Raw genomic sequence first — 17,040 nt, 5'->3', positions numbered from 1 at the left:
CAAAAAAAAAAATTGTTTAATGTTGGAAGTTGGAACAAATTCTTTTGGGAAACCAAAAAAAGAAAAGAAAAAAAGAATGGAACTCGGAACATAGGATTGGGAAATGGAAAATGCAAAATTGTTTTGCACCGTTGGATTAACCAGATAGCATTTTTTTAACTTTTTTTTTAAAAATTATAAATTATTTTAAATTTTGTTATTCTTATAATTCAAATTTATATTCTTTTAAGACAAATATAAATGTTCAACTATTAAAATTATATTTTTTATGACATTTTTTGCACTTAAACGCCAACTGCTCGTTCCGACTGGCGCAATAGTTGGGCCAACAAGAAGCAAAATTTTTCAAACCAAATTTGAAAAAGGCCCCCCAAAAAAAGGTTAAAACGACGCCGTTTGTCCCGGCTTTTCTTTTTCCAGACTCGCCGTACCGCTTTTTTCATCGGAAAACAAAAACCAGGGCGCAAGGAAGAAGAAAAAGAAGAAGTAGATGCGGAGTTCAGAAAACCAAAAAACAAATAAAAATAAAAATAAAAAAAAGAAAAGAAAAGAAAATGAGGTTAAACTTCGATCTTCATGAAACGGAACCGGACCACCAGAGAAGTGGGTCGTCGTCCTCCACTCCAAAAGACGATGTGGAATGGATTCCTCTTCGGAACCACTCGGTCTTCGCTTCCGCCGCCGGTCGGGTCCAGGACTCCACCACCACCCCCTCGGCTCCGGTGTCCAGAAATCTCTTGGCCTGGGATGGAGCTTCCCGCCTTTACTTCTGGGACTCCAACAAACTATGCCTCCATCGGATCTGTATTCGGCTTGGAGACCCCGACCCCACTTCCGTCCTCGCTGCTTTTCCCTCTGAGGCAAACCGTTTTCTCATTTGATTTTCTTTTTTTGTTTTCTTTCTTTCTTTTCACTATGGTTGGTTGCTGGGAAAGTGAAAGAAAAGAAAATGAATGGGATATGGTTGGTTAAATAAGATAGCTCACTGCTATAGAGAGTGACACTATGGAATTTACCGTATTAGAATGAAATTTATGTGCCTTGCTCTAATTAGATAAGAAATTAGAGGAGTGGTTTTGACTGTTGAGTTGGTTTGTGTTTAGAGGAGTGATTTTGACTGTTGAGTTGGTTTGTGTTTACTTTGGACGATGAATGTTGTCATAAGCTTACGGCTAAATGCAAGTTTCTTGGTGTGTGTGTGAGTGTATGTTTGTTTCTTCAGTTTTGTATTCTTTGTTTCAATACCTACTTTAACCAGTTATATTATTTATTTTTAAGCTTACAGTTGATGATTCAAGTAATTTAATAGGTTTTGCAAGCAGATGTGCAGCTAGACTTTGTCGTTCACAAAATATCTATCAATAGGAATGGATCAGCATTATTCCTTTCGGGTTCAGATGGTCTATGTATTATGTATCTCTATGGCCGTGCTTCTTCTAAACACAATACCATGACTTGCAGGTATGTGAAGAAACTAGTGATATGTAAACGAATGGTTATGTTTCGCATTTACTAGTAACTGAGTTTTGGGCATCACCATAAGCTACTTGGCTGAAGAATGACATTTGTAGCTTTTTTGAGAAAACTTTTGCAGTGATTCAAATATTGTGGCAACGTATAATATAGTGGGGGTGTTAGTTTTCTCTGATCTTATTTATTTATTTATTTCCCCTGGTTTTATTCCAAATACTTAGTGAAGAAATTATATTGTATGTAGGGATTGAATGAATTCTTTGTGTTGAACAGTCTTTTGAATAATTAGTCTTGCACAAGAAAGATTCTTATTGCACGAAATTATTTTTGCTACATCACAGGACAATCAATGTTGGTTCAAAAATCTACTTCAATGGAGGCAGCTTTATACCTGTCCTTCAAGTTTTATGGCATCCTTACAGCGATAGCCATTTAGGAATTCTTTCTTCTGATTCAGTTTTCAGGTATCACCTACTTTTCTTTGAGAAATGTTTGATTTTTTTTTTAAATATATATTTTTTTAATTGTAAACGAAGGTCGGCATTCATCGTTGATCTGTGAAACAAATCCAATTTTTGAGGTTTTCTTGGTTAGAGAAATATAATAGGGTAAAACTTAGAAAACATAGTGCAGGATAATTTTAGAAAATCTTTGTAAAGCATGCTTTCATTATTAAAGCAAGGATGAGTCTAGAAGGCTACATAATTGTCTTTAAGAGGCTCCATTCATTCATTTTCTAAGAAGTGACATTAATTTTTTAAAGCTTCATCTTTAAAATCCTAGGAGCATCTTATTTTGTCATGAGAGCAAGTAGGAAATATAGTGATTGATATCTGAGGATCTAGAGTATGATAAATGAGGAACTGAGCTTTAAGCCAGTGGCAACCCCACTAGAGGATACAATGAAGGAAAGTCATTTAACTTGTTCAAAGAAGTGAGATAGTCTAGCAGGATTTAGGGGAGTCGAGGAAGACCAACAATGAAATAGCTAGATGAATTAGGAAGTGACATGAACCTAGATCGACTCGCATTTAAACCCGTATTATATTAGTCTAGATCTCAATTAAATTCAAGTTCTTATGAAAAAATCTTAACCCGTAACCAACCTATAATTAGAAATTTTGGTATAATGAAGATGCTATAATAGGTGATGGATATCCTATTGATAAGTCAAAACTAAAACACTCACTCTCCAATGTTGTTTTAGATATTCAAGAAGAATAAAGAAAATTATATCTTAAATTCTATCTTACAATTAATTTTCTGAATATTATTAAAGGTGTGTTCTTCCTTAAAAATAAGTCCTAAATAGGCTAGAGTCACAAAGCAAAAAACCTAGGACAAAATCGGCCATATAGATTAGGAAACAAGCTTGACAGAATTTTCTCTCTTCTTTCCTAATCTAATTTTAATTAATTAATTTTTTTATTTTGAATTAAGAATTAATTAATATACAATGAAAATAATAAAATAATAATTTTTCTAAGTTGATTTGTCCGGAAAATAAATAAATAGAAATCAAATAAAAAATTAATTTTTTAAAACAAAAAGTCAAAATCAAATTAGGAAACTAATTAACTATCTTTTTTACTAAGCTGTCTTTGACCAATCTTTAATCAATTGAAGCTCTAAATCAGCTTCCATATGTCTTATAGGATGTCAAATAAGATTATTATTGAGTCCCACACGTTGTCCTTGCTTGGAACAAAGAAAAAATGCCAATTCAGTAAAATACAGTAAAGCAAGCAAATAATACTACAAAACCGGCTAATTTTCTATCCCGTGCGCACAAGTCCTTTTTGATTGCCTTTAAAGCTGCCTTGATTTGATTTCATGATCTTTTAGAGATATGTATTGAATCTATGAAGTGTTGAAACCATTTCTAGCTGTCTGGAGTCCATATTTGCACGAAAACAACTATCTGGGTCCGTATTGGCTTCCACAACTTAGATGCTTAAAACAGGCTTTGTATATTTGGGTATGGATAAGCTCTTTTGAGAATTGATAACTTCCTGAATAAAAGCAGTCAAGTTATCCTTAAATCTTTTAGCTTGAGCCCTACTGATTGGTCCGGTCTTCATCCGTATCGGGTTGGTATCCCAGCGGATTGTCAGTTGTGCGGGTTTGGGCTGATTCTCATCATTTCTTTCACCTTAAAAAGAATTTGCTATCAAATTAAAGTCATCACCTACAGCAAAAGGAGATAAGTAAACAACATTAAATGTAGCACTAACATTATACTCATCCAGCAAATCAAGTTTGTAAGCATTGTCATTTATCCGCTCCAAAACTTGAAAATGTTCATCTCCACGCTGCATAAGTTTAAACTTCTTTTGTTTGGGAAACCTATTTTTTCTTAGATGCAACCAAACTCAATCTCTAGGTTCAATGTTTTCGGCCTTGATTAGCACTCCTTGCATATTGCTTGGCCCTCCTCTCAATACTTGCTTTTGTCTTTTCATGAACCTGCTTCACAAAATCAGCTTTTTGTTTTCTATCTAGATTAATACGTTCACTTAGAGGTAAATGTGTTAAATCTAATGGAGTTAAATGATTAAAACCATAAACAATCTCAAATGGTGAATATTTAATGGCTGCATGTAAAGATCTATTATAAGCAAATTCAACATGTGGCAAATATTTTTCTCATGTTCTTAAGTTTTTACTAATTAAAACACGTAACAATGCAGACAAAGTCTTATTTACTATTTCGGTTTGTCTATCAGTTTGTGGGTGACAAATAATTGAAAATAAAAGTTTAGTTCCTAACTTAGTCCCACAAAGTTTTCCAAAAATAGCTTAAAAACTTAGCATCCCTATCCAAAACAATTGTTCTAGGCATACTATGCAATTTTACAATTTTCTTAAATAACAAATTAGCAACATTAGATGCATCATCAGTTTTGTTACATGCAATAAAATGTGGTATTTTAAAAAATCTATCTATAATAACAAATATTGAATTCTTACCTATCCTTGATCTAAGTAAATCAAAAATAAAATCTATAGACAAATCCGACCAAGAAAAAGGAGAAATTGACAATGGGAGGTACAAACCGTGCGGCTTCAACTTGGATTTGACTTTTCGACACTTTAAGCATCTTTCACATATTTTCTCCACATCTCTCCTCATATTAGATCAATAAAAATGTTCTTACAGCAAAGATAAAGTTTTTAAAACGCCAAAATGATCCATTAAAACCACTACCATGACCTTTCCTCACTAATAATTCTCTAATACTATAATTAGGCATATAAAGTTTGTTTTTCCTAAACAAATACTCCTCAAAGATATAAAATTTATTAAAATTATGTTTTGAACAAGTTCTAAATATTTTTCCAAAGTCACTATCATGCTCATAAAGTTCTTTTAATTGTTCAAATTCAAGCAATCTAGCATTTAAGGTAGAGAACAATACATACATTCGGGATAATGCATTGGCAACCATATTTTTCTTACATTTTTTTGTAGTGGATGACATAAGGAAATGTTTTAATGAACTCAATCCACTTAGCATGCCTTCGATTAAGCTTCCTTTGGCCTTTAATGTACTTCAAAGATTCATGATCCGTATGAATTACAAGATCTTTTGGCATTAAATAGTGCTGTCACATTTCTAAAGCTCTCACCAAAACATACATCTCTTTATCATAGGTTGGGTAGTTTAGTGCAGTTCCATTTAACTACTCATTAAAATAGGCTATGGATTTTCCTTCTTGCATTAAGACAGCTCCAACACTTACACCCAAAGCATCACATTCAATTTTAAATTTTTTATCAAAATTAGGCAGAACTAGTAAAGGTGTATTAGATAATTTTTCTTTCAACAAATTAAAAGATTTATCTTGTGCTTCTTCCCATTTAAAGCTAACATTCTTCTTCACAATTTCCGTCAAAGATGTTGCGATGGTACAGTCTTTGACAAATCTTCGATAAAAACTAGCCGAATTATGAAAGCTCCTCACTTGGATAATGACGGTGGGTTTTGGTCATTCTTGGATTGCTTTCATCTTGGATTGATCAACTTTAATTCCTATAGCACTTACAACAAATCTTAGAAAAACTAATTCATCTTTACAAAAATCACACTTTTTCATGTTAGCAAATAACATTTTCTTCTTAAGAATATTTAAAACTTGGTTAAGATATTCTACATGCTCATCTAGATGCTTACTATATACAAAAATATTATCAAAATAAACAACTATAAATTTACTAATAAATGGACGCATGACGTGATTCATTAATCTCATGAAAGTACTACGTGCATTAGTTAAATCAAAAGACATTAGTAACCACTCATACAATCCATACCTAGTTTTAAATGTGGTTTTCCATTTATCATCCTCTTTTATTCTAATTTGATGATATTCACTCTTAAGATCAATTTTTGTAAACATACATGTACCATGCAATTCATCTAACATGTTATCTAACTTAGAAATGGAATGTCTATATTTAATGGTAATATTATTAATAGCCTTACAATTTACACACATGCGCTATGAACCATCTTTCTTAGATACTAATAAAACAGGGATAGCACATGAACTCATACTCTCATGAATGCAACGTTTGTCAAGCAATTCACTTATCTGCCTTTGTAGCTCCTTTGTCTACTCGCGATTACTTCTATATGTAGGTCCATTTGGAATTGCAGTTCTCGATACAAAATCAATTTGATGTTTAATCCCTCGGATAGGTGGTAAACTTTTAGGAATTTCTTTCGGAAAGACATCATCAAGCTAATCCCGAAGAATTTATATTGCTATGTTCTTTATACATATTTATAAATCATGATCAGCAATGGTTTCTTACTAAGATGACTTTATTAACATCCCCAAAACTAAGATAATTTTTTTTTTTATATTTTTCCTCTCTTTTCTTTCTTTTCCTTTCTCATTCATGGGCTGTCTTTTCTTTACCTCACTCTCGGCTCTTTCACTATGTCTTTCGGTTTTCTCAAGCTTCTCCTCACTCTCGGGTTTCTCTTTTTCTTTCCCCCTTAATTTAAGTTTAGGACACTTACTGGTTATTCATGCATGTCTTTGTTCCCTTGAATAATTGTTGAAGCCTTGGGTGCCATATTAGCATTTTCTTTAAGCTTTTCGGCCTTCCTTCTTTGTTACATTTGAAGTTGATCTCTAAATATTTCATTTGAAGTTAATGACTCTAGTTTAACCTTTTTCCCTTTAAACTTAAATACAATGGAATTCTCTCTCCCATAATGTAGGGCATCTTTATCAAATTGTCATGGGCTATCCAACAAAATATGACCTGCATACATAGGAAAAACATCACACAATACAACATCCATATATTTATCAATGCTGAATTTTACTTTGGCTTGTTTATTTGCTTTCATCTCACCACTATCATTAAGCTATTGTAATCTATATAGTTCTGGATGTTTAATAGTTGCTAACTCCAATTTATCAACTACCAAATTACTATTACATTTGCACAACTTCCATTATCAACTGTCATACTACAAATGTTCTCTTGAATTTCGCATCGGGTGTGGAGGATATTCTCTCTTTGAATTTGGTCCTCATTTTTGTATACGGATATAATCCTCATTGCCACCAAACTTAATTCAGCCTTAGATGCCTTGAGAGTTTTGGATTCATCATGCCCTTCATCTCCAACTTCTTCATCATCAAATTTGGTTTCCCCTTTACTTTCTTCACTTTCGGTTCTAGCTCACCATTACCTTTCAGCACCATGATCTTCCTATTTGAGCATTGGTAGCAATGTGTCCTCGTTCCTGGCATTTAAAACACATAATTTCACGAGTTTTAGAAGGTTTAGGATTAGATTTACCTTCACTTTTTTGTGCTTGGACAGATTCGGTTTTGGACTTCCTTTTTGGCCGTGTGGTGCTTTCTTCTTCAAGTTTCGGCTTTTGTCTTGCTTCAAAGATGGGATTGCTTCTCCAAGCACTTGGATTTGATTTCCCGTTGTTTGAAACTCCTCCAAACCATGTATTTGTGGCATTCCTCTTGAATTGATGCTCAAGTTTTATAGCCACATGCAACATCTTTTCCAATTTCACATATTGTTGTAATTCCAACTGGCTGGCTATCTCACGATCCCATCCACCTAGGAATCATGCCATGGTTGCTTCTCTTTCTTTATTCATGTTCAATCTTATCATGAGCATCTCCATCTCCTTATAATAATCTTCTGCTAACTTATTTTCTTGAGATAAAGATTGTAACCTTTGATGTAGCAACCTATGATAATGAGTTGGTATAAGTCGCTTCCTCATGACCCCTATCATTTGTTGCCAAGTAGTAATAAATTCATCATCTACTCTTCTTTGGGTATTTTGTTCATTTGTCCACCATTGGAGTGCATAATGTCCAATTCCATTGCTACCACTTTTATCTTCTTAGTCTTTAAATAGTTGTGACAATCGAAGATCATCTTCATATGCTACTCCCACTCTAAGTATGCCTCTAGATCATTTTTTTCTATGAAAGGTAGTATGTTGACCTTAATATTTCCAAGATCATTTTCTTCTTTGCTGGTTTCACATAGTTTTCTTCCTTGGAGAGCATAGATGTTTTCAAAATGCTCTTCCAAATTATCTCCGTGATTTCCTCCTTCAAAATCTTTCCTATTGCGTCCACGACCTCGACCTCGGCCACAATGGAATTCTTGCCTCAAATATGGCCTATCTTGTGATGTTTCCAACCTGTTTATCTTTTGATAAAGATGATCAAAGCGAGCATTCATCTGCTGTACTTGCTTCAAGATCATTATCATGTCCATATGCTCACCTCCACTTCCTGAAGCTCGAGAATCACCTTTGAATTTTACGGATTCTTCTTCATCAATTCTTAATGGTGAATCTTCTTTTCTCACCCTTAAATCTGTCATATTAGTATGAATAACACAAAAATAAAATAGAACCTCACTAAATTCACTTCCTTACGTGTTTCACTTAAACAATATCAAAACACTCGTGTTTGCATACTAGTTTCGGCTTTTGATCCTCTTTTAAGCTTATACGCTCTTGTTTTTTTCCACTCAAAGAATTAACTCAAAATTCTAATTAAAACACCTACTAGACAGCAATTAGATCACAAGTATATTTTAATTAAATTTATTAACAAAACAGTAGCATAAATCAAACAATATTGAGTGAATTTTTAAACACCTAATTCTTGGCTTTTCTAAGCAAAAATAAGGCAATTGAACAAAGAAAATTTCGGAATAAATACTAGACCATATGATAAGAAATTAAGAATTCAAGAATAAAATTTAGAAAAAGAAATTCAAATACGAGCAATAATCAAATTGAACAAAATATAATATAGTTGTTGGTTGTTGTTCTTTGTAGTTTAAATTTTTGTATTAAATCCTTTAACTAATTTTAATTCAAATAATTTTAGCACCCAAAATTCAAATATCCAGCAGCAAAATTGAATTCCTAGCAACTTCAAATATTGAATAAATAAGCAAAAACTTAGTAGTATCGATAAATTTCCAGCAAGTAAATTTCAAATTCCAAATTTCAACAAACCGATTTTTTTTTTTAATTCGTCTTTATTTTTTTTATTTTTTTATTTTTTCACTCATAGAACTTAAAGCACAACTCCAGTAGCAAAAATCAACAAGAAGATTACAATTCCAACACTAAAATTTCAACAAACTCGTGACCTCCAAAATTTAACTTGCAAATTTTTGTACTTTTTTTTGTTTGTTGCTGTAAACCCTCTTTTTTTTTTTTTTTTTTTTTTGAATATCTTAATGCAACTAATTAAGATTAAAATAGCAAAAAAAAATCAACAATAAACCAAATTAACAAGAAGACTGATAAAAAAACCCAACAAACTAGGAAGCAAAAATACGGTAAAAACAAGAAAATCTAATTTGACTAGGAATAAATATATATATATATATATATTTTTAATATGCAGAACTTGTATAATGATCAAAGCAACTTTAACCTAATGCTAAAATTGTAGATTAACACAAAATAAATAAACAAATATGATAGATCAAACCTGAACAAAATATTGGCTCTGATACCAAATGATACGAATTCAGGTCGACTCGCACCTAAATCCATATTATATTAACCTGGATTTCAATTAAGTTCAAGTTCTTATGGAAAAACTTTAATCCCTAACTAATCTGTGATTAGAAACCTTGGTATAATGAAGATGCCATAATAAGTGATGTATATCCTATTAATAAGTCAAAACTAAAATACTTATTCTCAAATGGTGTTTTTAGGTATTCAAGAAGAATAAAGTCAACTCTATCTCACAATGAATTTTCTGAATATTATTAAAGGTGCGTTCTTCCTAAAAAATAAGCCATTAAATAGGCTAGAGTCACAATATAATAAACCCTAAAAACTTAGGACAAAACCGGCCACGTAGATTAGGAAACAAGCTTGGCCAAATTTTCTCTCTCCTTTTCTAATCTAATTTTAATTAATTAATTCAATTATTTTGAATTAGAAATTAATTAATTTATAATGAAAATAATAAAATAATAAATTTCTTAAGTTGATTTGTAAAGCAAATAAATAAATAGAAACCAAATAAAAGACTAATTTTCTAAAACAAAAAGTTAAAATCAAATTAAAAAACTAATTGATTATCTTTTTGACCAAGCTGTCTTTGATCAATTTTTGACCAATTTAAGCTTCAAATCAACTTTTATATGCCTTGTAGGATGCCAAATAAAATTATCATTGAGTCTCACATGTTTTCTTTGCTTGGAATAAAGAGAAAATGCCAACTCAGTAAAAAACAGTAAAGTAAGCAAATAGTACAGCAAAACCAGCCAACTTTCTTTCCCATGCGCATAAGCCCTTTTTGATTGCCTTTGAAGCTGTCTTGACTTGATTCCATGACCTCTTAGAAATATGTATTAAATCCATGAAGTGTTGGAACCATTTCTTGCTGTTCGGAGTCTATATTTGCACGAAAACAGCTACCTGGGTCCGTATCGGCCTCCACTACTTGGATGCTTAAAACATGATTTGTATTTTTGGATATGGACAAGCCCTTTTGAAAATTGATAACTCCCTAAATAAAGGCAGTCAAGTTGTCCTTAAATCTCTTAGCTTGAGCCCTAGTGATTGGTTCGGTCTTCATTCGTATCAGGTTGGCACCCCAGCGAGTTGTTGGTTGTGTGGGTTTAGGCGGATTCTCATCAGGAAGGATATTTCTATTAGAGATATAGTTGACGAAGCTAAATGGCATAGAATGGAAACATAGAATTTGCGATTGCATATATTAATTACTTTTGGGTTAGGATATTTGTAATTAATTTATACTAATTGGATTGAGGCTAAAAGCAAACTCTCTTATGTTTACATGAGCTTATATTTACGGACTTCGAATTTCAATTCAAGACTAATGTCTGTTAATTATAAAAGTAATATATTTTTTCTATTTTTTATTAAGACCTCTTCTTTTTGTCTTTTTGTTTTTTGTTTTTATCGTTTTTAGTTGGCGCTGTATATTTGATATATTAATTTTTCTATATTCTTTTGTAGACTCTTTGATTTGTCTTCAGATGTCATTCAACCAGAGCAAGAGTATTATCTGCAACCTGTGGAACCAGGTAGATGCAGCAATGCCACCTCAATTTGTCCTGTTGATTTTTCATTTGGAGGTGACCACTTATGGGACAGGTTTACTGTAAGTTCAGTTGAACTTATGATTCCAATTGACTTTAATTTTTTCTTGTTAATGGTTTGTTTTGTTTGTTTCTTTTTGAATCACTGGTCCTAATCTTGTGGTTAGTCGAATTTTTATCTTATTGTGGTTTTGCTTTTTGAATGCATTTTATATATTTCTTTTGACAAGTTGCTGCCTTTGCTTAATGTAGATTGTATTATGTATTCCCATTTAAAATGATATCTCCCAGCATACCAAAACTAGCCGTAACCCTGCGCATGGTAGGAGATGAAAGATTAATACATTTCATCATATTATGGCTCGATTATACTTTCCAAGTGAATATCCAGTTCCACTTTGATGTAATCTTGCCTTTTGGTTGTCATTTAGTATATTTTGCAAAGTAGCTATTGTCGTTGGGTTTTTTGTTACTTTTGTTTTATGGCAATATTTCTGAGCCTACTACTTTTTTCAAGTATTGCTATGTTAATTACAATTAGAAGGTCAAGTTTGTAAATCTCAACATGTGAATAATCATTGTACACTCACTGTTCATTCTATGACACTATACAGGTCTTTGTTTTGTTCAGTGATGGTTCAGCTTACATCCTTTGCCCTGTTGTTCCATTTGGAAGGTACTTAACACCTCATGTGCTACTTGATTTGTTTCTTTTCCTTCTCCCCTTTTTCTTAAAATAATTTTTAAATGCCAAGCTTAATTTTCTTTAAACAGCAGATACATTAAGATCTCAATGTAATTGTAAGAACTTTAAAGTCTAGGTTCTTGATAAATGAACCATAGTGGGGTATAAATATCGAAGACACATGCCATGGATCTTAAATCTGGATTGGCCATTTTATAATCCACTATGAGCCTTTTAGATTTTGAGATATATATACCACTTTTGTGATTTGGAATTCCATTTCATAAATAACTTTGTCAAGCAAGATTGTTGAATGAGGCCTTTACGTTCTGATTGTTCATTTGTCCTGTATATTAATAACATGCCAGGAGCATCTCCAGTAAAACTGTTGATTTTAAAGAGCATAATGCACTTCCTATGAATTTAGGCCTTGCCTTGTTTGTGAATCTTAGTAACCACTTAATTTTTGTACAATCGTAAGGCTTGAATTTGCTTCTAGTTATCGTGTGGGCCTACACTTGAGTGGAGTTTCAGATGCATATTGTCTTGGTTTGATATATATATATATGTATATAGTTGGGTTTGCTAACCATCATTTTAAACTTTTGGACTTAATGGTAACTGAACATTATACCAAATTGCTTGTTTGCAACTGACTGGATGGTTCTTTAAATTGTGTGCTGAATAAAGTGCTTTCTCTTGCTACAGTATTTACAGATGGGAGTCTGTAATGGAGATATATAGTGATGCGCATACATTTGGCCTGAAATTATCCAATCCAACATCCGTTAGTAATTCTAATCTGGCAATTTCATGGTTGGAAGCAACATTTCCAGAGTTAGTGCACCAAGCATCAGAAGTGGCTGATCTATCTTCAATACGTGCTCGTCCTTATGCGTTATTTGATGCATCACTTTACTTGCAGGTAGGATATTGTCTTTTCTGTAGTTGTGTTAGTTTCCTATATCCTATGGGAGCTTGAAAGTGAATTAAACAGGGCATAGTGTAGCTATGTTTTAGAGATAAGGTGTTGATATGTGGCTGATTGGAAATTTTCTGATTTGCTTTTAGCCTGTTAAATGTTACATGAATTATGTGGAATAATGCCTCATTTTTATCTGAAGAATATTGTGTCAACTTTTGATCTTGGTGATTGCTTCCCTGGGTTAGCACTTGGTGTTTTCCTGCAGGTTTAGTATATCCCTTTCTGTGGTTTGACAGTTTACAAATACTGGCTATTTGTTTAATTTTGGATATTTCTGTTTGATACTTAAAGAATCCATTTAACCATCTTATGTTATGGTTTTCTAGGGTCCCCTGAAAAAAGTATGTCAAGGTGAGGATGGTGCGGAGTGTGAAGGCCGAGCTGTCAGTTTTCTTTGCAATGTAGTAAGCAAAGACTCAATTATGGTAACTGCTTGGAGTGGCGGGCAGTTACAAGCAGATGCCCTGGCTGATGAAATCCAGCCAGTTTGGAATGTTGGTAGCCCACCTCGCCTACGTGTCGATTCTTATGACCACATTCTTGGTCTTGCTATGATTTGTGAGTCAATTCAGAGTAATCATTCCATTGTGAAGTTTGATCAACCACTTGAAAATACTGTTTGGTTGGGGCATCCTCCTCCCTTATTGAGACTGGCTATTGTGGACCTAGCTCTTCCAATTAAAAGTGAAAGTGGCTCCCTTATTACAATGTTTGTAGATCCTCTTATGCCAGAAAGAATATATGCTCTTCATGATGAAGGGATTGATTCAATCGTGTTGCATTTTCTCCCATTTACAAGTCAGATCAGTGGCAAGAATGATACCATGAAAACTCCCTCTGTTCATCCTGTTTTAAGTACATGCCAAGGAGAAGTATCATCACCATCTCCACTTTATGGCTTCGTGTCATTATCGGATTCATTTGGATATTCATGGATTGTTGGAGTAACTATTTCTCAAGAATGTTTTGTGCTAGAGATGAAAACATGGGATCTGTTACTTCCTATTCATGTTGATACAGTGAGCGGGCCCACTCACGTGGAAGAACTGAAAGAGAGAGGTATGTCAGATATCATAAGCAAAGAACTGCTTAGTGGGCCTAAGGTGGTTCTTGCTCCTCAGAGCTCACGAAATCTGCGTTCTGTTAGTGCTGATTCTATAGAAGGTCGATCCACACTTCATCAGTACTTCAAGCTTTTCCGTGAAAATTATGTGGATTATGCGCATAAGGTAAGATGTTATAGCAAGCAACTTTATCTTGTAAGTGCTAAGTACTTTTGTGGTATAATATGTTTAAACTAATTGGCTCCTCTTTTGTCATCATAGCATGTAATAAGGAGTGTGTTTTTTATGCTTTATTAGGAAGTTTTACATTTTCTAAGAGGTATGTTAATCTGATGGAGCTATGGATGGATTTTTTGCCATTTGGAAATTTCAGCAAACGTTTGATGCTATTTAGATGATCAGCTTATGAGCAATTATAGCTGCAAGAAGTAGTTGAATACAAAAAGTGCTAATCGCCAGAAGCAATAAGAATTATCAATTGAATTGCAGCAGTTACCACATATTAAGTTTCTCAATTATAGCAATTTGTTTCTTCTTAAGCAAGAAGTTGGGATGCCATAATGTGGCACTGATAGTAAGAATTTGATTCATGAAATGTACTGTATCTACAGTGCTCGAGTTCTATAATCTTGAAGTATTTTTATTTCAGGGTTTTTCCACCATTGCCATGATAGTGTTTAAGGAATCTTTCTACATTTCTTCACAGTTTACGGGTGACATTATTTATGCCTTATGATAGTTTGATTGGAAAAATGATGAATTGAGCAACATTCCTATGTTGCTGTAGTTTGAATAATGATCTTTTACCAAATCATTTAACCCTTTGTTTCTCAATTTTCTAGGTGTACTTTGAGCTCAAGTACCTTGGACCTCTCTTGAAGAGAATCACTGATGAGCAGCATGCTCGTTTAGGTGAGGCTCAACAACAGCTTCTGAGAGTTGAGGAGAAACATTCAAAGTTGGAGGAGAGGATTGATCATGTAATTAAGCAGCATGGTGTCTTGGAAGAGCGCTTGAAACGTCTGGAGAACTTGCCTGGGCCTCACAAGAAACCGCTGTCCAGAGCTGAGAAAGAGTTCAAGTCTGAGCTTGGTATGGTTATCGTATTTGTAATAAATGCAGAAAGAAAACTTAAGAGAAACTCAATGGAAGTGATCTGTCTTCTATTGTTTGCATGGTTTAGGTAATTTTGACTAGCTTGTTAAGTATTAATTATCTTGAAGCATTCATAAAAAAATTTTCTTAGCAAAATATAAGAGATGAAAAGTGGCACATACTAAAACAAGTTGATGTAAATGTCCATTGTTTCCCCAATTGTCTTTTCCTGTCGATTGTTTCCTATTTAATGTTGAATGGTCATGGGTTTCTTTCAGTATTATATTCTTAATTGTTGCCAATTACCAGGAAACAACTTTAAAATGAAAAGTATGTCCTTTTAGTCCTAGCATATTTGAGCAACCTTCTCATATTGTTACATTTTTGCGATTGTGCAGACCAGTTTAGAGGAGTTGAGTTGGATGCTTTGCGTTCTTCAATTACTGCTTTAACTGCAAGGTTGAGAAAGCACATGCAGTATCCCGAGGGCAATGAATCAATGCAACAAAGTCCTGTATCTGAGAGGAAAAATTATGTGCAAGATTCTCAGATCTCGCAGCTGAAATCCTTACTCGAGAAGCTTTCACTTGTTAACGCTGAGAATTCGAAGAAGGTTAAGCTTGTTGAAACTGCACTAAAGGACCGAGAAAGCAGCAGATGATAACTGCCTCTGTTCTGAATCTATGATTGAACCATGCATGCCACTTCCATCTTGCCTTCATTGTATCTTCAATCATGCTTGTAAAATAGATGATCCTCTCATATTCTATTTTAATATATGTTCAAAAATTTTTAAAAAAGTATAAATTAATATTTCCTTAAGTAGCGAAAAAAGAAGTCAAAAACTAGAAAAAAAAATCTTGTAAATATATTAAAGTCCAAAAACAAAACAAAAATGCAAAGGTTAATTTGGTTATCCTAATATTATATAAAAAATTAAACTTTTAACATTTAAAATCTGTTATTATAGTTTGTTCAATGTAACATCAATTAATTTTTATGCTCGTAACTTTTGATAAATTCTTTTTCTTCTTCTTCTTCTTCAAAAAAAAAAAAAAAAAAAAAAAAAAAGAAGGGATATATTTTGTTGTTCTTTTCAAAATCATTTGGATATTCCAAAAAATCTATTTTAATTAGCTTTCTTTCTTATCAAAATTTTTGTACTTGGTCGTTTTTCTACAATGTCTCTTTTAAATTAGGATTAAATTATTAAACTAAAATATTTTAAATTATGTACGATTCCATTATCACAAGTTCACAACATAATAAATCATTACCATGACGTAGAATATATATCCATAATACAAAATAATTATGAAAATACTTAAATTGAGAATGCATAACTATAATATACTAAAATAAAAATCCCTAATGCAAAGCATCTCCATTGGCTATGCTATTCTCATGTATATCATAAGACAATAGATTCGTATATCTCTGTTTATAATGTTCAACACCACTGCATCGGCTATATTTACATCTAATAACATATTCACCTTTAGATTGTATGGTGTTATTATAGTTTGTTCAATGTAATATCAATTAATTTTATGCTTATAACTTTTGATAAATTCTTTTTCTTCAAAAAAAAAAAAAAATGGATACATTTTGTTTTTCTTTTCAAAATCATTTGGATATTCCAAAAAATCTATTTTAATTAGCTTCCTTTCTTATCAAAATTTTCGTACTTGGTAGTTTTCTTACAATGCCTCTTTTAATTTAGGATTAAATTATTAAACTAAAATATTTTAAATAGGTACGACTCCATTATCACAAGTTCATAACATAATAAATTATTCCTATGACGTAGAATATATATCCATAATACAAAATAATTATGAAAAGACCTAAATTTAAAATGTATAACTATAATACACTAAAATAAAAATCCCTAATGCGAAGCATCTCCATTGGCTATATCATAAGACAATAGATTTGTACATCTTTGTTTATAATGTCCAACACCACTGCGTCTACTACATCTACATCTAATAACATCTTTACCTTTAGATGGTATGGTTGCATCCTCAGCCTATCGGCTCACATACTTGTCCATCTCGGTGAAATAACAATACGACTTGACACATAATTCGAAGCATGCCACTATTTTTTTAATCTAAAACAAGGTAAA

At 32.7% G+C, this 17,040-nt stretch overlaps 1 protein-coding gene across 1 annotated transcript; it reads left to right on the top strand.

Moving 5' to 3' along the window:
* Window positions 1-344: 344 nt before the first annotated feature.
* On the top strand, window positions 345-15,731 carry LOC107413861 (nuclear pore complex protein NUP88). The gene is made up of 9 exons (XM_048470005.2): window positions 345-860; window positions 1,310-1,461; window positions 1,815-1,937; window positions 10,998-11,142; window positions 11,695-11,756; window positions 12,474-12,690; window positions 13,077-13,979; window positions 14,657-14,906; window positions 15,308-15,731. The coding sequence occupies exons 1-9, from the start codon at window positions 555-557 to the stop codon at window positions 15,568-15,570; spliced, it is 2,421 nt and encodes an 806-aa protein (XP_048325962.2). The 5' UTR covers window positions 345-554; the 3' UTR covers window positions 15,571-15,731.
* Window positions 15,732-17,040: the final 1,309 nt, after the last annotated feature.

The sequence above is a fragment of the Ziziphus jujuba genome, chromosome 8, assembly GCF_031755915.1.
Source record: "Ziziphus jujuba cultivar Dongzao chromosome 8, ASM3175591v1".
Lineage (NCBI taxonomy): Eukaryota > Viridiplantae > Streptophyta > Magnoliopsida > Rosales > Rhamnaceae > Ziziphus > Ziziphus jujuba.
This window is presented reverse-complemented; position numbering and strand designations above follow the sequence as displayed.